The sequence below is a fragment of the Thunnus thynnus genome, chromosome 14, assembly GCF_963924715.1.
Source record: "Thunnus thynnus chromosome 14, fThuThy2.1, whole genome shotgun sequence".
NCBI lineage: Eukaryota > Metazoa > Chordata > Actinopteri > Scombriformes > Scombridae > Thunnus > Thunnus thynnus.
This window is the reverse complement of record NC_089530.1, coordinates 12259593-12285938: the sequence shown is the minus strand read 5'-3', so window position 1 is coordinate 12285938 and position 26346 is coordinate 12259593. Positions and strand designations below refer to the sequence as shown.

Genomic DNA, 26346 nt, shown 5'->3' with positions numbered 1-26346 from the left:
TAACTGGGTAAGTTCATAGGTAGGTAGGTAGGTAGCTAGGTCACTCTGTTTTATTCTGCTTCAGTTTATCTAGATAGAGATTTATTGTCATTGTTCAAGACAAGAAAATTGCAGAACCCTCTAAGTGCACAGCACATGTAACAAAATAAAATAAAGTAATAAAAGTACAGATAAAAATGGATTAAAATCATTAAAAACATTGGACTGTTACATAAAATATGTAAAGTGCAAAGTATCTACCTGGGTAAGTACATAGATAAGTAGGTAGGTCAGTTTCTGTTTTATTCTCTTTCAACAGATCTAACTGATTAAATATATAGGTAGGTCATTTACTCTGAATTGATTTTCATCAGACATGAATAAATACGTGTATATAATGTACATTGGTAATTGTATATAGGTTGGTAATTGTAAAATGTAAGGAGTACATTTAGGTTCTTTTCTTACCTCTGGCTTTGATTCAACATCATCTTCACTTATGCAGAATAACTCCACTGTCTGCTGATCTCTTCAGCGCTCCACCAACAGCATCTGGTACCCCCTTGCAGTGTCCTGCCTCAGAGTAATTCCAGTTGACAATTTCAAATCGTAGTTTATATGGCTCTGTGGATCTTTTTTTTTCGGCCGATACTGGGTGGCTGGCCCATCACTCAAGAAGTGAAGTTTTTTTTACTTCAGGGCCTTATCATCCCAAGCACTGGGTCAAGGTGGGCCCAAATAGCTGCAGGGTAATGCCATGGACTTGGAGAAATGGAGCAGAAGGCAAGAGGTGACTGGTCTCCAGCAGTGTAAAGTACGTGTGTGGAGAGTTGCCTGTTGTGGAACAATTGAATTTCTTTGCTGTATTTGCACAAGTAATTTCCACTAAAATCAATGTGCAACATGCACTCATCTCTTTTTAGCATATCTGTGATCTGCCTGTAGGCTGTTTATTGCCATCTGATGTTTAAGATGTGTTTTTTTAATCTGATGAGTCTTTCTGAAATTGGCTAACCAGGTCAGACCCTGCTGTTCCAAGATCTCTCTTAACTGTGATCATGGAGGATTTTTCTTCTTTATGGATCCTTTCTGTGGTCCATTGGGCCACACCAACCTCTGTTTCCCCAGGTTGTTTAAGGATTGGATATGCATTGAGGAGGCACTCCCCACACTCACTGTAAGCACATGCTTTCGATTTTGAATCTCACATGATTGAGTTGGCCATATTTTCAATGCTTTTGGTTGACAATATAGGACATTGGCCATGAGTTGTGTGTTCTTATGTGTTTTGCACAAACATGTGTTGCGGTCAGCATCTGTGGGTGTAACAACCCTAAATGGCCTAAGCCGGCAAAATATGCTGTATGACAGCTGACACAAGATGTCTCCCACTTCACTGTAAAGTCCACTCTCAGTGTATGTGCACTGGAGGCTTAAAGTTTCCACATCACACTTGTGCCAGTTGAATACTGGCACAAGTGGCTTCCAAACTAGTTGTGATGTCACGAATCATGCTCATAGGCCCACCCCTTAAAGTCCCCCTCCACTTAAGAACATGTTTTTCTTCTTGTTCCTACAGTTGAATGTTTAAGTTTCACTGTACAGAAAGATGTATGTGCAGAGTTTGACACTAGAAGGCTGTTTTCACATTTATCTGCTGAAAGTGGAAAGTTTCTTTGTGCTCATTGTAAATCAAATTTTAAGCGGCGGGACTATGAGCATGATTTGTTACTTCACAACTAGTTTGGAAGCAAATCCTGATCCAATATTCAACTTTACAGTGAAATATGAGACATCTTGTGTCCAGCAGTTAAACATTTGAATTTTGCATATTTATAGATTCTATACATGGAAATGATACTTTTTTGTGGAAAAACCATATCAGACACACATTATTGTTCCCAGCAGAGTATTTTTATATGTCTTAATAAATGTCTGGTAAGCATCTTTAAAATTGGATTTTCAACAAGCACAGAGAAACTTTCCACTTACAGCAGATTAATGTGAAAACAATCTTCTAGTTTTTAATTCTGAACGTTCATCATTCTGCATAATGAAACTCAAACATTCAACTGTGGGAACAAGAAGAAAAACACATTTTTGAGTGAAAGGGGGGCGTTAAATATTCCATTGCACCACACAACAAGTGATTTATAGTATTATAATACATTATTGCAGCCACGTGGTGACCATATGATAACTGATTCACTCTGACTGTATCTGTGACTGTGTACTCTGTGGATGAAAACAAGTACTGTGGGGCCCTGCTGCAAAAGCTATGACCGCAGATGACCTATCCGAGTTGCCGTAGTAATGCAATAGCCTACTGTGGCACTCCTCAATGAACGTTGGAAAGATGGCGACGGCATATGCACAGGCGAGAGTCAACTGTGCCGGCGGATAGAAAGTGCTTCAAAGAGACTAATATCCGCATTTTTTTGCAAACGTTTAACGGTGCAAAGTCTGTCTGATATCGCTTAGACATGGTTTAGTCCATGCACGGCTAGGAAGAAGAAGCCACTGCTTTGCTATGGAGCCTCCGGATCGTAACAAGCCCAGCAGGTATGCGAATTTGTTGAACAGACACTACACCATCAGGACCTCGAACTTGCCAAATAGAGAGCTGTACGTGACACTGCAGTCGGCTCTATGGGAGCGCTTGCGCATCCCGCAGAAACCGACTTCCTGCGAAATAGTGGTACGAGTGCAGTTACTGCATTTGCAACAGTGGGAGTTGCAAACTTTTTGGAGCAACATTTTCTGGCGTGTTTTATTCTTTTAATAGATATTTGCTTCTCATTTGATTTCCGCTCGCTTGGAAGAGAGGCAAAAAATGCTCGCCACATGAGAAGGTAACATTACAAGCGGTTATTCACGGCTGTAACAGTGCAACATGTCAAGAGACCAAGCTAGCTAATATCTACTGTTAGCTTGTCAGTTTATTGTTCACCCGCAAGTTTACTAACAGAGTCTGACCGAGCTGGAGATAGTTTTGCATTGTTGGCCCGTAAGGTGGACGTGAAGGTGTGTTTTGTGGATTATTTGTGACTGCCAGACCATGCATTTCACCACAACACCGAGGCACAAACTTCACTGGCTTTAGCTAGCATGCTGCTCCACTGTTTATTGTTAATCCTCGAGCTAGACTTGGCGCTCGTGTTGTTGTTGTTGTCACTGTGTAAATGGTAAAACGTTAAGCGTATTTTTTTATTATTATCATTCTTTCTTCTCGTGGAGGTGGTTTAACTTCGTTGCAGATGCACGAGCAGCGACAAATGTTTCGTGATATGTGTGTTCGCAATGCAACAAGGTTACAGCGACTACATTTCTTTCGGGGGAATGCGTACAGACAGACATTGAGAAAATGTTATTGTTTTATGTGCGCATCTGCTAGTCGAAACGCCGCCGTTTGCCCCTGACCGCTGGCGACAGACCCCAGGAATCTGCTGTTATGTCTTCCCCTGTCCTCCCCTCTCCTAACATGCAGTTGTTTGCCTGCAGAGCGAGTAGTCTTGAGGGCATTTATCGTGTTGGGTCAGCTCTGACATCTGCAATAATCCCGGTTTTACTTTTTTTGGGTGACTATTTTAGCCATGATTTAGTTCCAGCCAGTTGTTTTGCTGTTGCACCATTGTGGCCACTCAGTCCGAAGTGGACACGAACAGCTCGCATGATTGTGCAATACTGGCCCTGTTAATGTGGTTGCTGTCCGGTTTTGTTGCATGAAGAAAAATGCATGACTTATGACTTTGTTGCTGCTGTTGTTGGAGGCGTGTCTGTATCTCAAGTTGACATGAATACAAGACTTTAATTGTTCATGTGTATTTAGTGTGTGCACAGTGTTTGGGGTGGAAGGTAAAGCATGCTCTAAAGACTTCAAATCTGTGCCTACATTTGGCAAAGAATATAGTTACAGTGAGTCCAAATTTGGTTCAATTGAAGAATTTGTTGGACTTGTAATTTCTATAGTAATGGGATTAGAAATGTACCAATCTTTTGTACACAATAAGGGTATACAAAACAGAGCCAGAGTTGCAGGAACACATTACTTCAGCCTCGGTTGAGATTGCATATCTCTGTAATTAAACTTCAATTTTCAGACTGGTATGACAGGCTGCACAACTTGCAAAACATATGTTGCCTTTTATTAACAGACAGATAGATTTGCTTTTTCACCTGAGTGTTTGTCTTCATACTAATGTGAAGTTAGTTTACGCTGACTTTTTTTTTTTTTTTTGAGAAAGATGAGTTAGGCACTTGTGTGGCAATTGAAGGCTATCGCTATCATTGCAAGCACAGAGGTCCTTTGTCAATAATGTCTTGTTCTCAAAGTCAGTCTGAAGACATTGTGGCTCACATGCATTCCAGAGATTTCAGGATGTGGTGTACTGTGCACAGTGGATAGTTGCCTGGAGCCCTGGAGACGCTCATGGCTAGAAGTCATTAATGACTGCATTTGCCAGAAGCACAGGCTGTGGAATACAGATGGACTGTCCTCTAGCATTTCCGAACTGCGTCCTGTCTCTGCCCACACCTGCTTTAGAGAAATTAATGCAGCTCTCACATTCTGTCACTCTCATCCGCTATTTCCTTTTTAACAATAGGATCTTTGAAATCTAAAACTGTGGCAATTGATGCTGCTAAAATGCCACCGGAATACGTTCATGTGAGATAACAGATGGTAGAGAAGGGAAGGAAATATGGTTAAGCACTGCAGAATAACATGTTCGACCATTTCATTTTACATTTATGATTAGCACAAAAGAAACTGAAATGCAAGTTGAGGCTGATGACGGTTTCGCCCCTCACTTTCTACAATTTCAGATTATATTTAAAAGGAGGAGCAGACGGCTGCCTGCACTGCATTTATGGTGCAATTGGCATAAGGTGAAAAAACATGTAATTTACACTGTTTACTTCTGGCACACAGTCTGCAAGCAGTGTCTACATTTAGATGCATTTAGATCACGTGACTTGTGGTTAATGGCATGAGCTGCCACTGGTACAGTAAGGTCTATGTCTTTTCTTAGACTGAGGATGTTCCCTGGTGTTAAGTAATTCATAAGGTCAAATAGAAAGCACAGCAGACATTTAAAATGCACAAAGTGGCCGTTTGCATACAGTTCCATGTCTTGCAAAGGAAAAAATTCCTGTTGTGCATGCACAGTATGCTTTGCACAGTTGCATGTAATAGAGTCTGGGAGGTCCAATCCTGGCAGTGTCGCACTATTCCAGAGAAGGGTGGGGTCAAGTACTTTGTGTTTGTTGATTTTGAACTCTGTCAGCCTATGGTACAAATTCTGATCAGCTCTGCATGTTTACCAGGGATTGGCAGCTGATCAGAGATGCATGCTGTTATATGCCTGAGCTACACTTTCACATGTGTATGATTAGGTTTTATGTTCTTACTGCCTCACCAGTTAACTGTGGGCTGAAATTAGTAGCCAGGAGACACATCCTTTTTTGCAATGGGGGGTAATCAAAATCTGGCTTTAGCCTACCGTGCATCAGTTATGCCAGCATGACCTAATTAGTGGAAAGTGTGCTCTTACAAAACCTCGGCCAACTTCTCCTCCTTTTCCTCTCCCTAAAAAAAAAAATCCCCTTAGTTTGGGCATTGTGAGCAAGCGTGCTCACTAACCAGCTGTGTGCTATTCAGCTGTGGGCCTCACGGGCCACGTGTCACAACTATACAATAGAGTGCCCCTTCCTGGTACAATAGTGTGGATGGTTGGGTGTCAAAGGTCAGGCCCCCCTGACTCTGGCAGCCCTTGGTATCACTGCTTCAGTCGCCATACAGAAAAGACTCTCGATTTTGTGCTGTTTATTATGCACTCAGTGTTTCTGCCTAGGGGCTCTAGCATTCCACAGGCCTTTATTGGAGCCCCAATGAGCCATCAGATGAGCCATTGAGAGCAGCCAGACACCATCTGCAGTGATAATTCACTAGTGGCAGCCAGCTTGAAGACTGTGGTGCTGCTATGGTTAACTGCAGGGCATGCAGGCCAGTAACTTTCTCTGCGCGGCCTGCAAGTAGGTTTAGGATAAAAGCAAAGAATTCAGAGGAGGAATTTGTGCAGCCTTTACTGCTGCACAATCTGTGCTTCAAGTGTCTCATGGCAACCAAACAAACAACTGGCAGTGATGGCGTCATTGGTTCCGCTGTCATTCCTGAGTGATTTAGTCATGCTCTTCTGTGTAGAGAAGTGTCTTTTTAAAACTTGGTCTCGTTCCCTCTCTCATGCATGTACTATTTCTGTCCTCAGACACCACACACCCGAGCATGCTTTGGAATGTTTACAAATGTACGCACAATCTGATCATACTTGTGACAGACCTAGTGGGAGGTCGATGGCAAAGTTCTTTTTAAATACTCAATTGCATTATTGCAGGTATAGATTACTCCTCTAGCTTTTACCGTTTTACTGTATCTGCTTTCTTTATGCGGTTTCCTGGTACCTGTCTAATTTTTTTTTGCAGTGCTAAAACACAGTGATATGTCTGTTGATGTTGTGATAAATGCCTTATTGTCACATGCAAGATTGCTTACTGTGCCTTTTGTGCCTGCATACTGAAAAGATCGCTGTCGTATCCTGCTCCTGCTGAACAAGCCCCTTCACAATTTCCCATACAATACACTCATAAAGGCACCAGTGTTCTTTCATGCAAGAGTTATTCTGTAATTTCAAGACTGTCGTGGTTAAGATGGTTGCGCTATTTGACAACGTTTTTGCAGTATGTTTAGTTCATGAAGTCTCCGTTGCATCTGGAATTTCTTTGCATGTAAATTCGAAGGATCTGCAGCAGGTGTCTGTCTGCTCTCCATGTAGTTTCACAGCTGCTCCCAGGGGACTCAGTACGTGTGTGTCGGGGTATAGAGACAGATTCTGCAGTGGGGCAGATGGGCAATAGAAGTCTTCACCGTCTCTCTCTCTCTATGTGGCTCCTTGAAAAGCTTAAGCAAGTGATTTCCAGCTTAACCCCCCCTCCTTTAACACTCACACTCACTTCCCCAGTGAAAGTGATACAGACGTGCCCCTTTCAACTCCGTCTACACAGACGTTAACAGGCGCGTGTGGGGGAATGTCTTTCAGTCAGATGATCGATGGAGGGACACATGGTGGCCAGCATATAGAATGACGCCCGTTTTCATGCTCTCTCCTCTTCTTTCTCTTTTTGTTTTCGTTGGCGGGGTCAGACCCTCTAACCTTTCTCTCTAATCCTATTAAAAAAAACCCTCAGAAAGGCATTAAGGAACAAAGCTCTGACATTGTAATCTGGAAAGGCGTGCCGTTTGCACTCCAGATTTTCTTTTTTTTCCCTTTTCCTTTTTTCCCAGAAGGAAGTGTTTCTAGTGATTACGGCATTTTCTTTCTGCAGAACTAGATGCATCATGTTCCCCTGTGTCCTTACCTTAGCTGAAATTCACTGTCTGTCTGTTAATAAAAGGCAACATATGTTGTTAAGCTACCTTGGTATCCAAGTCTTCAACAAGTAAATATTGTTGCTCAATATTTACCTTAATCACATGTCAGTGAAATACTCTTTTGCATTTACACCGTGTTTGCATGCAGTCTAACCACTTCTACACACTTTGGGTGAGTGAGTCTCAGTGTTTGGTTTATGACTTAGCAGACAGTGTTAATGATAGTTACTTTTCTCTCTCTCTCTGTTGTGCCATTATGTTTACCTGGCCCAAGAAAGGGTGCCAGTAGACAACCCACAGCTTATTATCCTGCGTCTGGACGGCTGTGGCCATGCATACAGCGATGCTGCTGTACACTTAACAGTCAGTCAGGTTTCAATTAAGGACAGACTACTCGTCAGTCTGCTATAGGTAGCAGCAGACATTCAGTCTAGTTGCAGTTTAGCAACCTGTTTGCAGTGGCATTAAAGGAGATTTGCTGCACACTCTGTTATGGGTGCATACAATCAAGCACTGTATGACCTTGTTCACACATTTCTCTCGTTTCCTTGTGAAATGATTGAAATAGTTTCATAACGCCAAAACATTTCCTTGCTTTGACATCTCTTCCAGGCAACAGTGCTTATTATTTAGATGCAAAGATAGCCTATGTCAATAGTTTGTCCTTTTTGTTCTTGTGTGTTGTTGTTGATAGGCAGGCCAAGCCAGTGGAAGATGCATCCCAACAGAACTCTGAAGTGGATGAATCCTGGGACTCTCCCAGTGAGGAAGAGGAGGCTCTGTATGGCACATCACCTCCTTGTACCCCCCGTCAGATGAAACGAATGTCTGGCAAACATCAAAGAAGCAGCCAGGCAAGGAGTACTGGTCGTTCACCCAACAAAAGTATGTTAGTAGAGCAAGAAAAAAATATAGCTTTTTAAAAAAAAAAAAAAAAAAAAAATGTGAATGTGTTTTACCTGCATTCTACTGACTGAAATGTATGCGTGTATTTCAGCGGACCTCAGCACATCTGTCCTGAAAGAGAGTCCAAAGCCGGCAGAGACCCCTGAGGAGCACAGCTACAAGCACGGCAAGAAGCAGAGGGCTACCCTGCGTTCCACAGAAAGAGACCACAAGAAGACCTTTGAAGGCTCGTTCATGCTGGATCCACTCTCAAAGTCGAGCCCTTTCGGTGCCCTCAACATGGATCCCAGGAAGCATTACTTGAGCTTGGGCTGCAGCAGTTGTAAACTTCCTGTGTCTATGCCGCATATTGCCCGGACTCACCGACAGACCTCCAGGACAGACTGTCCCGCCGACCGCCTCAAGTTCTTTGAGACGCTGCGGCTGCTGCTCAAGCTCACGTCTATGTCCTCCAAGAGGAAGGAGAAAGAGCAGAGAGGCCTGGAGAACATGGCCTTCATGGGTCACAACAATGAGGTCATTTGGTTGGAGCTGCAAGCGTGGCATGCACGACGCTCCACCGGTGACCAAGATCTTTTTCTTTTCACTGCCCGCCAGGCCATCCCTGACATCATCAGTGAGGTGCTGCACTTTAAGGTCAACTACGATAGCTTGAGAGTGTGTTCAGGGTCTCAAACAATCCAGGGGGACTATCACACTGTCCCAGATCTAGTCTGTGGTGAGGAGAGGGAGCCTGCTGTAGCAGAGACCAACCACTGTGGAGTAGATCCCTGGGGCTTTAGTGCCTGCCCCTCGACTGCGATGAATGCAGCAGAGCCTCTGGGCTCTGGTGCTGATTGCAGGGATCACCTTCAGCGGCAGCGGCTGGCATTTGAGCAGGTCAAGCGGGTTATGGAGTTGCTGGAGTCTGTGGAAGCTTTGTACCCGTCTTTGCAGGCCCTGCAAAAGGACTATGACAAGTATGCAGCGCGAGACTTCCAGGGCAGGGTGCAGGCGCTCTGTCTGTGGCTCAATATCACCCAGGACCTCAACCAGAAGTTGCGGGTTATGGCCACTGTGCTGGGCCTGCATGATCTATCCCGTATCGGGTGGCCTGTGTTTGAGATCCCTTCACCTCGCTGCTCCCGCGGCAATGACGAAGAGGAGAATGAGGAGGATGAGGAGAATGACTCAACAGCCACTTTCACAGCTGAAAGCGATGGAGAGGACAGGGATGCTGAGGAGGAGGGGGGAGTGGGACATGTAGCAGAGGAAGATTTGTCTCCCTCCCTGACTCCTAAATTTGCCCGATTGTTGTCAGAGGATGAATTTCTCCCAACTGCTACAGCAGTTATTGCAGAAGCATCCGGGGGTGGCGGCGTATTCTGCCCCACAGCTATCTACAGACCTTTTGTGGATAAAGCTCTGAAGCAGATGGGACTGCGTAAACTGATCCTAAGACTGCATAAACTGATGGACCGCTCTCTTCAGAGGTCCAGGGCAGCGCTGCTCCGCCACACTCCTGCACTGGAGGTTAGAAATTTATATCTTTAATTGTGCATTTAATGATTACCATACTTCATTCTAAATAATATTGCATTCAACTTAACTAAATATTATTACAGATATGTGTGGAAAAGCTCTTTATATTTATATATATATATATATATATATATATATATATATATATATATATATATATATATGACTAAGGTGCTCTGTCGTTCTTTAAAGATAAAAACTTGTTTGAGAGTTGTTGACCTTTGACCATGTAGAAGTACATAATCAGACTGCTCCTTCTCAGTACTCTTGTACTCCCTCTCACTCACATGCATACACGCACAGGGTAAACTAACAAACTATTACTGATATTTTGCTACAGGGGGCCTTCAATATTTTCAAGTTTTCTGTCCCTCGAGATTATGTCTCAGTATTACTGGTCACATGAGATCAGTTACAGATGATTAACAGCCAGCTCAGAAACAGAAACAAAATCTAAGCCAATTCTGGTAAATTAGATATGTCAGCAACTATTTATAGATGTAATTATTTACAACTACCCCCTTTATGTTAAATATTTGCCATTAAACATCCTAGTTATGATGGTAATATGGTGCACTGCTATATTGCAGTCCTGTCTACAGTCTAGGGCTGAACAATTAATTGAAATATTATCGAAATCGCAATGTGTCCATGTGCAATATCCAAATTGCAGAAACTACAATTTTTGATGAAGGTAAATGTGTGAATGCCATTTGTGGTGCTACAGAGATGCCCTGGCCTAGAAATCATATTCTCCAGATGTAAGAAAACATGTTTGTATGGCACTGACCCCAACAAGATCATATCATCATGTTTTTAATTGTTTTTTTCCCAGAGAAAATGAAACTTATGATGTAAAAATGATCATTTGCTCTAAAATTGTGTCATATCGCAATAGCAATATCTGTCAAAATATTTACAATATGACTACAGTCTGGATTCGCTGTAAAGTGGAGAGAAAAAGCAGTCAAACAGCTATTTGTAATGTTTGCTATGCAAATATTAGTAAATAAATGAGTCACCTGAGGAAACAGTATTAGGAGGAGTTCTCCCAGATAGTAGCTTACAAGAAGTCTGAGGCCAAGCAATAAGCATACAGTGAAAAGGCTAGAAAACATGGAGAAAAAAAGCAGTAAAAAGGGAAAGGGAGAGGATCATTATTGAGTTTATTGCAATGGATAATCAGCTCATGTGGGTGGTAGGAATGGTGAGCTTTGACCATTTAATGGAGAGTTCAAGAGAAGTACAGAACTGCCTTCCTCGAAATGAACGAGGAATGCGAACACTTGTTGGACTGCTGATTTGTTGAATGTGATTATGTTCAGAAGCTGTGGAGTAAATAATGAGGAGGAGACACAAGTTGTAGCTGTACAACAGTGACTTTGTAGCAAGAGTAAGTGGGAACAGCAGTCTGCCTTTGCACAATTCTGGGCTTGGTCAAAGTTTTGGTAATGTTCACAGTGTTATGCAATGCAAAAGAGATGAATCTTTACAGAATCTTTGTATCCCTCTGGGGTAAGACAGATATCCATCTGGTGGAGATTGGGTAGCTACAATAATTATATTTATGTAATACCAAAACAAAACTAAAAATAAATTTGACTTTACTTTAAAGCCAAGGAATTTGTACAAATATACTACTGGTTAGCTATGTTGCGCTATGAGACATGCTGAATTAACTTCACTGGACTTATCTTCCACCTGCAGTTTGCAGAATTCCCAGACCCTATGCTGTACAGTGATTACCTGCCAGAGCTGTCGCGTCACGTGTCCTGCAGTGATTCGGCTCAACCAGAACTCGGAGCAGACCAGGTGTCCTGGGAGGATTTGCTGGACATGGACCTCCCATCCTTCCGACCAGCATTCCTCGTGCTTTGCAGAGTCCTTCTCAACGTCATTCACGAATGCCTTAAGTTGCGACTTGAACAGAGGCCTGCTGGAGAGCCTTCACTGCTCAGTATCAAACAGGCAAGCAGCTATTAAATCACAACTTACAAGTACTTCCTTAAACACTGAATTGAATGAAAAGCTGTCATGTCATGCGATGATGCTATTTCCTATTTTATTGCCCTGTACTATATTTGATGATGGTTTACATCACAGGTGGGCTCTCTTGAAGTGCTAATGTCTGTGTTATTTGTGCTCTGCAGTTGGTGCGTGAGTGTAAGGAGGTTCTTAAAGGTGGTCTTCTGATGAAGCAGTACTATCAGTTCATGCTGCGTGGCGTGGTGGCTGATGCTCAGGGCTTGCAGACTAATGCCAATATTGATGAGTTCGAGGAAGATCTTCACAAGATGCTTGTGGTAAGACTCCTCACTTTCCTTCCTTGTCACTGTTATTCCCTATAGTTAGAATAAAGATTAAATTACCATTTTTACCATTAGTGTATAATAATTGTTAGACAAAAGCTTGTGAATTTATGCATTATTGGAAGCTAAGTTGTGAATGAAATATCCATCTAACATCTGTCACTGTTCTTGCAGGTTTATTTTGACTACATGCACAGTTGGATCCAGATGTTGCAGCAGCTGCCTCAGGCCTCTCACAGCTTAAAGAACCTGTTAGAGGAGGAGTGGCACTTCACCAAGGTTATCACTCCATACATCCGTGGAGGAGAGGCCCAGTCCGGGAAGCTTTTCTGGTCAGTGGCTCTGCAACCCATCTTGCATGTATCGATTTAAAAATTCCATTCCTGCGCCCCGGTAGCCAAATGGTTACTGTGCATGCCACATAACCGCAACGTCCCTGGTTTGATTCCAGCCAGGGACCTTTGTTGCATGTCATACCCATCTCTCTCTCCCCTTGTTCCTTGTCTGCCTCTTTGCTGTCCACTGTCCAATAAAGGCAAAAATACAAAAAAATCGTTAAAAATTCCATTCCCATTTCAGTCACATCACGTACTTGGAAACCAAACTGACATAAATACTTTTTTGGTTTAAAGGTGCAGTGTGTAGGATTTAGTGGCATCTAGTGGTGAGGTTGCAGATTGCAACCAACTGAATACCCCCTCTCTCTCCCCTTCCCCTTCCAAGCGTGTAGGGGAACCTATGTTGGCTGCAAAACTCGAACCAAAAAACATGAAAGGCCCTCTCTAGAGCCAGTGTTTAGTTTGTCTGTTCTGGGCTACTGTAGAAACATGGTGGTGCAACCTGGTGGGCTCCATGGAAGATATGTAGATATAAAGTTCTCATTCTAAGATAACAAAAACAAAACGATTCTCATTTTAAGGTGATTATACACTAATTATAACATATTTATGAATATTATATTCCATTTCTGCCAAGTCTGTTTTGCTAAATGCCACTAAGATGTACTCACTGCACTTTTAAGGAGGTTAAATGCTTATTAATTATTTAAATGAAATTGAAGACTGTTCTTCCTTTGCAGTGACATTGCTGGGATGCTGCTCAAATCAACTGGAGAGTTCCTTGATGCTGGCCTGCAAAAGAGTGGTAGGGAATTCTGGGAAAGTGCAGATGACAGCACAGCCTCAGATGAGATCAGGTAAGGGCGATAACATGGTTATTAGATTTCTGTTTTTCAAGTCAGTGTTAAAAAATTGTTTGTCCTGTTGGAGGTGTTTTTAACTTTAAAACTTTGATTCTCTAAGGCGGTCAGTTATTGAGACCAGTAGGTCACTTAAAGAGTTGTTCCATGAGGCCAGGGAACGAGCGTCCAAGGCTCTCGGCTTTGCCAAAATGCTTCGCAAGGTGAGAGACTGCAGTGAAGAACTTTTATTCCCTTGAAACAGGAAGCCATAACAGCACTGACTATGCAGTTTATCTGTGACCCTGTTTTTTTCTGCTCAATAAAGAACTGGGACTGTGTGTCCTGACACACACTTTGCTTGCTTCCCTCTCTGCAGGACTTAGAGGTTGCTGCGGATTTCAGTATCACTAACGGGGTGCCTTGTCTCCTGGAAGCACTGAAGAAGAGAAACTATGTCAAAGTGTGTTTCAGGGAATTTTGCACATTTCTGTTTTTATATTTCTGATCTTTCTCCTGTGTCTTTTGGATCAAACCTTGTTAACTTCCTCCTTTTGTATCCAGGTTCAGATTCCAGGCTTGGAGGAGCTGCAAGTTTTTGTCCCTTGTGGCTTGAAGGATCAGCGGCCTCTAATCCTGCAGCTTCTCAATGCTGCTGCAGGAAAAGACTGCTCCAAAGAGCCGGATGAAATTGCAGAGGATGAGGCCTACCTGCTCATGAGTAAGCACGGAGCAGGGGACTCCACGACTGATTCTGACTGGGCTCAGTGGGATGGAGAGCTGCTCAAATTGGTTCCCCAAATGGAAACTGTCGACACACTGAGGGCCATGAAGGTATGTGACATTTTTTAACTCGGTGTGTGAGTGTGTACGTGTGTGACTGATGTTTACAAACCTCCCACTGATCCATTGTGCTTTCAGGTGGAGAACATGCTCTTGATAGTGATGCAGTCGGCTCATCTGGTGGCCCAGCGGAAAGCCTTTCAGCAATCCATGGAGGATGTGCTCACTCTTAGCCGGGAGCAAACATCTAGTCAGCCTCTCATCGCAAGTGCTTTGGAGGAGCTCAAGGTACTCACATAACCACACGCTATGGTTTGTAACCTTTAAAACACTGGTTTATTTCGTGTTGTTGTACAGACAGGTGCATGTTGGTGTCCTACTTTCTGTTCTTTTCTGAAACTGCTATCGGTTACCAGGAATTTCTGCTGCCTCAAAAAAAGACCACTATCGGAACAGATTTGAGAAGTAATTCTCAAAAAGGAAGTCACAAAACTTTCTCATCTGTTGAAAACTTTCTCAGTCAGAGACCCAATACCACATGCAATTTCTCCCATGGATGGTATTAATCGGGGTTTTTTTTGGTTGCTTTGAATTTGCGGTTTCGTTACAGCTCTACCTTTTTTATGTAAAAATAGCTTGTCTTTTTCTCTCCATCTTTCTCCTGCACACTCTTGCGTCACCTCCCTTTCTTTCTCTCTTCTACTACAGGATGAGGCACTACAGCTATGCATTAAGATCAGCACTGCCATTGACCGAGTGGAGTACATGTTCACCACAGAGTTTGAGGATGAGGTGGAGGAGTCAGAGTTAGCCACTCTGCAGCAGTACTACAGAGAGGCAATGATACAGGGCTACAATTTTGCCTTTGAGGTATGAGTCTGCAGGGTTCAGAGGGCTGTCAAAACAAAACTGCATTAGTGTTTATTACAGTAATACATGCTAGCACCTGAGGCCAGTTGTGGTATGCAATAAATTAAAGATTTTCCAAATACATATTATAGTTAATGTTTACATTTTCAGACAACCTCAGAGAAAGGTCAGGATTTTATAATACATGTAATTTAATGACAGCTGCTTATCAGAAATGGACAAATCCGAGATATAGTTGGTTTCTAGTCTTAAAGGCTCACAAATACTTATTAGATGCAGAAATACATTTTCCTACTTCGGATTAAGAGCAACTGGGTTCTAGCAACATCTACCAAATATATCAGTGAAACCGAGAATACACATTAAGGCTGTTGTCGGCACTGTAAAGTAAGGGAAGTTACACTTAGCAAAAGCCAAATACAGGTGCAGGAGGACTGAGTTAATTGTAAAGTCATCTGATGTGGGTGGGAGGTGAAACTGTAAAAATAAAACTTTTGTCTCATTTGCATTTTTGTTATTCACAGTACCACAAGGAGGTGGTGCGCCTGATGTCAGGGGAGTTCAGGCAGAGGATCGGCGAACGCTACATAGCTTTCGCCCGCAAGTGGATGACCTACGTCCTAACCAAGTGTGAGAGTGGCAGGGGCACCAAGCCCAGGTAAAGCATCACTTACCATTAATTCAGCACACATACAGTACACATGAAGTCATTCTTCATTTACTTCTGTTTTTCGGGCCCTGGTTGGGGCGCAGGGTCAGTCATTTAGTGTGGCGTCCCAAGGGAACATTTAAAAGTTTGACTATGTTGCTCGACGATGCTTTTGCTGACAGGAAGTTGAAGACAGGCTCACTGACTGGGGCATTTACCTCACTAAAAAATAAGTTGTCCTACTAGAACTGTTAATCTAATCAAAATAAAAGCCAAGAATCAATGTTTCCCTTAACTTTAAACAAACTTAGTATGATAAAAGCTTTTTCTATCTTGTATGTTCATAGTAGATAATGGAGGTTTGTTTGTGTGATAAAGTCCTCATTTACCCTTCTGTTTGCTATTTTCAGAACTATTATTAACAGCAAAACCAGATATATTTATCATCTGTGTAAAAGCAAAAGCTTTATTAAAATATGTTATTTGGCTCTATTTGTCAACAGCTTTTGCCTTGTGCTGTGACGGGAAACAATGGCAACATTGTATTATGATAATAGTCAGGTCTTCAGGTTAATGGAACAAAACTGGTTTGACCACTATGCAAACAAAAATAGGCATACTTATCAGTGAGTCAGTTGTCATTCTTGTATTATTTAAAACTGTGCCACCATGTTACCCACTGGTTTTACTGTGGAGGAGGCAAGGAACCATTAAGAACATGTCCTAAAGGATGAGGATACTCAAATCTGTTCCATGATAAATTACAACCATTAGACGAGTGCTCTGTACAACACAATTAACTGACATTCATCTTAGAAAACCATAAATGGCATCTCAAAAATGTTTTTTTATAATTTCATATCTGTATATTAGCTTTTCATTACATGAACGGTGATGAAACCTTTGGCTGCTACACCTTGACCAAAGAAGTGTTTTCAAAACCTCAAGTGACATCTCCCCTCCGCCAATGTCTCATTCCTTGCCTTTTCTGCTGTGTTCAGTATTATTTATTTTTTCTGTCCTTCTGCTCACATCCTGCTATAATGGAAATGGTAGAGAAGGAAAGAAAGAAATGAACAGCAGAGAGTTTTAGGACACACTGATTTACTGCTGTGTTTCCATTCACAGGTGGGCAACTCAGGGTTTTGATTTTCTTCAGGCTATTGAACCTGCCTTCATATCAGCATTACCAGAGGATGACTTCCTGGTAAAATTACCTCTCTTGATTCCATTGTCATTTCCTACAAACTGCACAACGAGAATGCTTGAAATATAATGGATTTATGTATTATCTACTGACTGGATTGACTTTTTGCTGCAGAATTTACAAGCTTTGATGAATGAATGCATTGGACATGTGATTGGAAAACCTCACAGCCCAGTCACCGGCCTGTACATTGGTAAGATGCTCCTCTGTGATAAGAACTGCTAGTGACTTCCATATCTGGAGTTCAGGATTCGGATCAGTGTCTGTTGCAAGTTTATAACCTGGGTGTCATGGTTGTTACACAAAGCAGGCACAAAGGAAATTAAATAACAATTCAGTTCCTGTAGAATAGCTACAGGATCATGTGTGTTGTTAGTTTTAGTCCCTTCACTGTTGAGGAAGAATTCCAGCTACCCGTCAGACTCCTGAGCAACTATCTGCTGCTGCTCTGTGCCCAAAAGTAGAAAACTGTGATTGTCCTGTGCAATTTTATTAGGGGGAAAACAATGAAAGATCATTTAAACCAGACAGGACAACTGAAGAATGACAGACACAGCCATGTCCCTGCTATTTCATGCAACCACAAAAGTAAAGTGATGTTATCGAAATTGATGAAAGACAGTGATGACTACCAAATTAAGACAAAAAAAATTAATGGCTCCAATGGAAAGGCTCTAAATAGGATGAAAGCCACAAACCGGTACTACAGCATTGCCTCACAGAACTAAATGTCAAAACTCATCCGTTTTGGGGTCGGATTAAGTAAAGCAACAAAACACACTGCTTCCACGTGGTTACTTAATCACCTGGCACCAAATGTATGTGGTTGTAAAAACACTTCAGCACCCTTAGAGACAAACTTATGTCTCTTTTCTATGTATTCTTCCACAACTACAATAAAAATTATATAAAAGAATATTTTATAATTAATTCTTAAAAGCATTTTGTGGGCAGCTATTGGCATAATGATTTTGTGGACTAGAGTCCTTTTGATAATGGGAACCTGTTCTAATTAAGATATATTTTAGTGAAGTAGTTGCTCAACACTGAAATAGCTTCCCACAAAGTCTGAGAGAAGCCAAATCAGTGCATATCTTTATAAAGTTTCCTGAAATGCATTTGTTTTCTTTTCTTTTGTCTTGATTTTATAACTTAAACATTGGTTGATCACATTTCTCCTTGTTTTCTGTGTCTCTCCCGTCTTTCTCTTTTCTTCTTTCTGTGAAGCAGTTTGAAACTTTCAGTTTTGGAAAGTGCTATATAAATAAAGCTTGCATTCTTGCCAGTGGTACCCTACTGTACTGCTATACATTACTGTAGATTGCTGACTGTCGGTACCCATGAGTTCCACTGGATCAATACATAGCCTGTTCAAGGTATTTCCTTTTTTATGCTTCTTGATCAAATTAAGCATTTGTGTTTTTCTTTCCAGCTCCCAGAAATAGCCCTCGTCCCGTCAAAGTCCCTCGCTGCCATAGTGACCCTCCAAACCCCAATCTTTTCATCCCTAATGCTGAAGGTTTCAGGTTAGTGATGACAGTTCTGCTGAAGTTTTTACAATAATCGGTGTGCTACTGTGTTTTAATATGTTAATTCTCTGTCCTGCATGGCTTTTCGTGCTTCATTATCTTTGCTTTTTGTGGTTTCTGATGTTCTGATGTAGCTTGTGTGTGATGTGAGCTTCTGTGTGTGTTTGTGTATGCTTGTGAGAGTTAATACTCCTTCTATTTTCTTTGTTTGTGTGATGTCTGAGTGAGTGAGTGTGTGCATCTGTCCCTCAACCAGCCATCCAGTCACACACACAAACATATTTACACATCCAACTCAAGCCAAACGACTTCCCAAGGCAGAGCTCCTCAGTTTGTTTTTTCACTACACAGCTCTCGAAGTCTCCCCTGTGACCTCCGGAACCAGCTGTTCCCCAATGGCCCTCGCCCCGTCCCGCAGGGCCCAGGGGAACACAGCCACACCAAAGCACCCGGCAGCACCCCCAATGACGTCAGGTAGCCTTGCCCCCAAGTCACCTGGTAGCAGATGTTGGCAAAACACAGGCCCATATACAAAAACAAAAGCCAGTGCTAATTTTGAAAGCTTCCAGAGATGGAAATGCTTCACTTTAAGATTTGAAAAATGTTATTCCAGGCCCTAACACACTGTTCTGTATCCAAGAGGATTCAATAAATCCTTTTCGGCTACTAGCAGGAGCCCAGAGCCAAAAAGTATTTTACCCTCCTATCAAATCTGTGATGTCTTGCCAATGTATAGCTTTAACAATGATTTTCAAAAGATGGAAAGAATAAAACATAGTGCTTATGAAAGCAGGACCATATTTTATATTACATAGGTTTCTCTTACATTACGTTTCTATCTACTTCTATTACATTTTTATGAATAGTTTTGATTTAAAGGTTTCACTGATGGAGTGCTGAGTTCCTGCTTTTAGTCTTCTGATTACATCCAAACAAATACTACATATTTGAATAAAGACAGAAATTGGATTAACTGCTGTATGCATAAAGTCAGTCCGCCATTATTCGTATATTGAGCATTTCCAGGCTCTATATTGGCACGTCACAGATGTAAATCTAGATGAGCTCTAGTTAGTTGTTTTGTTTTTTTGTTTTTTTTAATCTTAGTATTTACAATTTAGATTATTGAACCTTCAAATTCTATGACACACCCCCATATTCAAAAACGTTTATAGCAGTTCAGATATGATTATTTTACTCACTGTAGACTTGTAGACTAACTAAATAATATGCATGGCATTGATGTAAGATACAAAATATATTCCTATTTAAAATCTAATTTTAACAAAAACAACAATTTTAAAATCACTATTAGTGATTAGTGTTAATATACCTTTTACAAACTCCATAAACTGTCACCAAATCAGAACAATATCCTCACACCGGTCGTCTTACTGGTCAAAGGAAGAGACTGTGATTGTTGTGCATGGTGTGAAAATTAAAAAAAAACAAAACAAAACACACACACTACCTCTTTGAAAGAATGGGCTATGGTATTCTGCTTTTAGTGCTATTAACATCAATCTTGCTTTGATGCTGGTGATTCACTGCAATTCGATTTTTGGATTATTTGTGTGCTTTTGAAATCAGTACATGCACTCTAGAGATCTAACCTTTCAAGCGTGTTTAAACAGCATAATGACTCTGATGCCTGCTGAACTGTTAATGGGTTTCAAATTCATACTGGGGATGAGGTGAATCTCTGTCTCCCTTGAATGGTCAGATGGTTTAGTCACCTTTGTTTGTGTTATTTTGAAACTCTAATATTGACTTTTCAGTATAGAAGTTTATGATTCATGTCATTTACAGTATTTATTAAATGTATTTAATACTTCAAGTGCAGGTCTGTTATTTTTCCTAAAAGCACCTTTAGCTTGAGATTATCTTTGTCCCATTTTATGGGATAGCTTTTGCATTGAGATGCTTTTAGGAAACAAGTTCATGCACTATGTAATTTTCCACAAACAATTCAGCATAAAGGGACCACTTAGCACTTCACGAGACATTTAAAATTCATATGAAGTCTTAAAATACCTTCAGTCCCCTTCAGAACATAGTATTTTTGAGATCATACAAAGTGCAGGCTCGACAAAGATTGCACTTTGAGTTAATTCTTATTTTGGCCATTAATAGAAAAATCCCAAAATTGAAACATGCCATCTGATTCATTAGTTTTTGATTGAACCACATTTTTTTTATTTATTTCTACCGCATCTTTGCAGGGGTTCAAGTTTTCATGAGAATGACCGTCTGTCATCGGTTGCAGCAGAGTTGCATTTCAAATCTCTGAGTCGCCATTCCAGCCCCACAGAGGACAGAGAAGGTAGGTGCAGTCAGTGATCTGCATAGTACAATCCATATTGTGCATGTTAATCCACCTGATTGGCTGAATTTTCTCTTGTGATTTCTCTCTCCAGAACCCTCCTACCCTAAGGGAGACCCGAACAGCGCCACACGCAGAAGCTGGGAGCTCCGCACCTTCATCAGCCAATCCAAGGGTGAGAGTATTGAATAATGTGGCATGTTAGATATAGACTGCAACATACAGTGAGGAATGCTGTTAAACTTTTTTAATAGCTAATATATATTATATGTATTATACGAAATCCTGTTTCCTTTCTTCCATCTCAGACACAGCAGCACGGCAAAGCCCCATGGAGGCCGTCCGCCGTTCCATTCGCAAGTTTGAAGACAAACGCTACGCTGTGATGAAGCAGCGCAACATCATTGGCCAAGTGTGTCACACACCCAAGTCCTATGACAATGTTATGCACGTTGGGCTCAGGAAGGTGACCTTCAAGTGGCAGAGGGGCAACAAGATAGGTAAGACTCACTACTGACTGTTTTTTGACGTGGGTTATTTGACGCACATACAGGAAGTGATGTTTTGCTCATGTGTATTATAACAGGAGAGGGCCAGTATGGGAAAGTGTACACCTGCATCAATGTAGACACTGGAGAACTAATGGCCATGAAGGAGGTATGTACTCCTGCAAGACCAGTTTAATAGTTTTCAGAATTATCATGACTTCTGCAGATAGAATTAACTTATATTTTATTTCCCATGTTTTCAACCAGATCCGATTCCAGCCAAATGATCACAAAACAATCAAGGAGACAGCAGACGAGCTGAAAATATTTGAAGGCATTAAGCACCCAAACTTGGTGCGTTACTTCGGAGTTGAGCTCCATCGGGTAAGAGGCATATATTCATGTCAGTTCAGACATCACGTGTGATTCCTCAGTCAGTGATGGCTCAGGTGAAGCAGTTGGGTATTAATCTCCATGTGTGCACCTGTAGGAGGAGATGTACATCTTCATGGAGTACTGTGACGAGGGCACACTGGAGGAGGTGTCCAGACTGGGGCTGCAGGAACATGTCATCAGGCTCTACAGTAAACAGATCACTACAGCCATCAATGTCCTCCATGAACACGGCATTGTCCACCGTGATATCAAGGGTCAGAGTCAAATACTCTTTTTCATACCTTTCCCTCATGCATTTTATTCGAAAGTGTATCTAAAACTCAGAATCTGCTAGTAATTCCATCTCTCCTCTTTTCATATCAGGAGCAAACATATTTCTAACATCATCAGGCCTGATTAAACTGGGTGACTTTGGATGTTCAGTCAAGTTGAGGAACAACACTCACACCATGCCTGGGGAGGTGAACAGCACACTTGGAACAGCAGGTAAGAAATTATATATTGTGTCAGCATGCTACCACCAGGGGTCACTGTCGTCTGTTATTTTTATTGTTGCCCCGTTTCCATTGGATGTCCACCCACATGTTTTGTTGTGTGTGTAGTGTAGTCATGGTGATGACTACGTGATGCAAATTTTGGACATCCTGTGAATAAAAACAACTGCATGTTTATATACTCTTCTTTTTCATTTTTATGTATTTTCATGCTTCATACTGCATATGATTAATATAATAATAATAATATATATAATAATATATTGGTCACAACATATGATTTTATGTGATTATGCAGCAATATATTTTTTTCAATCCAGTATACATGCTGCATTGTGTCATATCATTATTGTATCACTGCTTAATAACTTCTACAGTTGTAACTGTTGGTTATTTTCTCCATTTTTTTTTTCTTAATCAGCATACATGGCACCTGAAGTCATCACAAGAGCAAAGGGTGAAGGTCATGGACGAGCAGCAGACATCTGGAGTTTAGGCTGTGTCCTCATTGAGATGGTGACTGGAAAGGTGAGGAGTGATTTCAAAAAAAAAAAAAAAATGATCTTTCTTTTTTTTTTGTTTGGTTTTCAGTTACAGAACAGGGAAAACCGGCTGAAATTCTTGCATCACTCTCTTTTTTTTAATTGTAGCTCTGTTTTTAACGCAAACAGGAGTCATTGTAGATCAGCTGTGGCTCCCACATCCAGTCTTTATGTTGTGGTTTTAGTGGTTTATTTGGGTTATGAAAAATAGCCATCAAGTAACAAAACTGAAACCTAGTTAGGCTAGTTAAATGCAAATTTGTGCCCACATGTGTGAGGTCTTAAATTTATACCTGCCCTCTTACCACCTATGGAAATTCACTACACCAAAAAAAGAATAATGTGTGGGAAGGAAAAACCACAAGCAAATAATGTTATTCACTTCCTTATCTCAATCTGCAGAGGCCCTGGCATGAGTATGAGCACAACTTTCAGATCATGTACAAAGTGGGCATGGGCCATAAACCCCCCATCCCAGAGAAGCTGAGCACAGAGGGGAAGGACTTCCTTGGTCACTGTCTGGAGAGCGAACCCAAACGCCGCTGGACTGCTAGCATGCTGCTAGACCACCCGTTTGTTAAGGTGAGGCACTACTATGACATGTATTTTAAAGGTGCGGTGTGTAGAATTTTGTGGCATTTAGTGGAACGGACTTGGCAGAAATGGAATAAAATAATCATAACTATGTTTTGATTAGTGTATTAGCCCATGAAAATAAGAGTCGTTACCTTAGATTGAGCTCTTTATATCTACAGAGGGAGCAGGTCCCCTTCCACAGAGCCTGCCATGTTACACCGCCATGTTTCTTCATTAGCCCAGAACGGACAAACCAAACACTGGCTCTAGAGAGGGCCTTTCATGTGTTTTGCAGCCACCATAGGTTGTCCTACACACTCGGGGGGGCAGCAACTGCGCTGCAACGCGCCTGCTGCACTGCTAGATGCCATTAAATTCCTCACACTGTACCTTTTAAAGCATTTTTTGACTAAATCCTTGTGATATCATTCAAACTTTCACCAGTTAATTGTCGTGGCGTAAAATGAGTTTCAAACTTTGTAGTGAAAGCAAAGCACCTACATTTAAGAAAATATATTTTAATGTCTGAGTATAAACTGATGACAGATGCGTTAAATGATCCTGCAACAAGTTCCCATTACAGCTGCTGTCTCTTGTCTATTTTTAGGTTTGTACGGATGAAGAGTGAATGGAACCCCTCTGTGGCTTTTACGTTTACAAATTAAAGCACTACTGTACATGCTGTTGGCAAAAGAAAAAAGAACTGTGGACGCAGAGAAGTGGAAGTTTCGGCTGAAGGCACATGGAGTTAAACTGAGGAACTAATACATTATCATTTCAGAGGACAACTGGACCTATGGAGTATATAGGGTCATGTCTTTATGTACCCATGGACTGGGGGGAGGAGGGGCGGGGTGGAGATTGTACATACTGTAAGAATAGGATTGGCTTTAATTCTTGTATAAACAATATTGTAAAGTTAAAGTAATTATTGCCACATTTGTTGTTCTCACTGGTGAAGAGACCTCTGAAAAGGCATTGAGGAATACTTTTTTTTTTTTTTTTTTAACAAATGGGAGGGGCGGGGGGACATAATCTATGGCACTTTTAAACTGTTTACCCAAGGGGGCAGTTGAGTAGAGGAGGGAGGAATCTTATTTCAGTCACCCTTTTAGGCTGAAAAAGGTGTGGTAAGCCTCACTGAATGGAAGGAGAAGATGGTTTACCTGATGAAATGAACACCATCCAAATATTCAAATTAATTTATCACTTGTCATTTGGCAAGAGCGGGCACTAGGAAGGATTTTTTAATGTATTTTTCTTTGCCTTTTGCTAAGGAGTAAATGTCAAGTTGGAGCAATGTTCAAGTGTAGTTGCTGGTGAAGAGCTGTTCATGTGACTGGAGCGTAGCCAACTCAGAGGAGAAACGGGGCCTGCTCTCCCTCCCTGCTGCTGAACACAAAACATCCACACAACAGACACAGACACTGACACACAAACACAACTTCTGGTCCTCTGCTGCTCTTACAGTGTTTGCTATGTACAAACAATATTAATAAACCAATCTTTTTTTTTTAAAAAAAGTGGCATGTCTATTGTTTTCCACCATGTACATATCATTACAAAGGGGTAAATAAGAGTTGTTAATTACAAAGTGAAAATATTTGTATTCTATTTTTTTAAGAATCTGCCATCACTTGTTCTGTTGAATGGCTTATGAATCATCTATAAAGCATTAGTTATAGATTAATCAACCATTAATAAAGCCAATTGTTACAACTTATTCCCGTTATAAATGGTGCCTCATTAGAAAGTGGTACTCAATACCAAAAGAAGAACGTGGCAATTAAGGTTTACTCTTTAAAAAGCAATGTTGCTGTCAGTATCTCTAGAGACCGGTAAGAGCTAAAATACAACTACCTTGTATAATGTATAACATTAGCCTGATCAGATTAATGAGTCACTTAGCCTATGGAGTGCGTGACCAGAAAAGTAACGAGAGAAGCAACAGAATTGAGCCAAATCCATCAGAAACATGTTACAGTCCACATATTTTATAGAGGAGACCGCTACCTTGCCTGAAATAAAGACTAGACTGGCTCAACTAGGCTCAGTTATTTAACCTATTGTCTTTAATAACTGAATGAATCGTTCCTTAGTGAGACTTGACTTTGCCATGCTACATCAAAATCAAAGCAGATTGAAGCCCAGGTTGAGATCATGACTGAAAAATGTTAGAAACTCACTGGATGGCAGGCAGTTTTCTTGGGGACTTATAAGATGGAATAAAAACTAAAATAAAAACAAAAATAGTAACAGTGATATGTTTGATTGTAACAGAAAAAACACCGTATAGCACTGAAGTTTTGTCAACATAAACCAATTAATATTGAATGTACATTAGTTTTAAAAATGGGTGGGGGCTGATTCTTTTGCAAGATGTGCCCTCATTGTCTGTACCAAAAAAAAATAAATAAATCAACAGTCCACCTACAGGCTATAATTCAGTATTGCATTTAGTCTTGGCATGTTCTTTGCTGGTCCTTGTCGAACAATAATGATGAACAATACACCTGCTAAATGTTTTGTCTGTCTTCTAATCTGATTATATAGGCATTATAAATCTTCCATAACTTAACACACATACAGGCAGTGGCATCGTATATGTGTATATGAACACAGGTTAGGCCGGTGTAGGAAGGTGTACCTACATCAAAGGCAAGGGAGGCAAAGAAGTCCAACAGCAACTTTTTTTTTTATAATGGAGGCCCCCCTAACAGAATAATCTAGTTATGGTCATTTATGATGTTTTTGAAGCAGTTTTGTGTTCATTGATTTAACTCATGTTTTAAGGAGCCAAACTGATTTAGCTGTATTACTTTGGCTGTTCAGGCATGTTGAGGAACAACACTCACATTGACAGGATGGTGATGAGCACACTTGGAATAGCAGGTAAAAAAACATTTATCTTGTATGTGTTGGTTGCCTGCTACCACCAGGGGTCACTATTTTTTTGATATTTTTAATTCTCGGCCCTATTTCCATTGAATATCAGCCAACAAGTGACCTTTTAATGCATATGTGGGCTTGTGTAGTCCTGGTGCTGAGCATGTGATAAAACATTTGAAAATATTATATATTTAGCATGAATCGTAGCACTCTCTTGATGCTCTCTTTTCATGTATACAACTATTCAGTGCTTCATACTGTATAACACCATTTTCATATATT

General features: G+C 41.1%; 1 protein-coding gene across 3 annotated transcripts; it reads left to right on the top strand.

Moving 5' to 3' along the window:
- The first annotated feature begins 2310 nt into the window (after positions 1 to 2310).
- Positions 2311 to 24698, top strand: map3k4 (mitogen-activated protein kinase kinase kinase 4). Of its 3 annotated transcripts, none has more exons than XM_067609862.1 (27): positions 2311 to 2541; positions 8100 to 8290; positions 8403 to 9823; positions 11540 to 11800; positions 11983 to 12135; positions 12316 to 12473; positions 13220 to 13336; positions 13443 to 13542; positions 13698 to 13781; positions 13883 to 14152; positions 14240 to 14389; positions 14810 to 14971; positions 15496 to 15629; positions 16749 to 16827; positions 16942 to 17020; positions 18260 to 18353; positions 18708 to 18830; positions 20579 to 20679; positions 20774 to 20854; positions 20988 to 21179; positions 21266 to 21336; positions 21435 to 21551; positions 21658 to 21817; positions 21927 to 22049; positions 22479 to 22585; positions 23002 to 23181; positions 23783 to 24698. In XM_067609862.1, exons 1-27 carry the CDS (start codon positions 2510 to 2512, stop codon positions 23801 to 23803), a joined length of 4761 nt encoding a protein of 1586 aa, XP_067465963.1. In that variant the 5' UTR covers positions 2311 to 2509; the 3' UTR covers positions 23804 to 24698. The 3 variants fall into 3 exon arrangements, with proteins under 3 accessions (XP_067465963.1, XP_067465961.1, XP_067465962.1); XM_067609860.1 differs by lacking the exon at positions 2311 to 2541 and adding an exon at positions 2668 to 2831; XM_067609861.1 differs by lacking the exons at positions 2311 to 2541; positions 18708 to 18830 and adding an exon at positions 2668 to 2831.
- The last annotated feature ends 1648 nt before the right edge of the window (positions 24699 to 26346 follow it).

Coding starts and splice junctions, on each gene's coding strand:
- map3k4 (XM_067609862.1), top strand. CDS start 2,510: ATGGAGCCTCCGGATCGTAACAAGCCCAGCAG. Junction 15,630..16,748: donor GGCAGGGGCACCAAGCCCAG/GTAAAGCATCAC, acceptor TTCCATTCACAG/GTGGGCAACTCAGGGTTTTG. Junction 18,354..18,707: donor CCTAATGCTGAAGGTTTCAG/GTTAGTGATGAC, acceptor TTCACTACACAG/CTCTCGAAGTCTCCCCTGTG.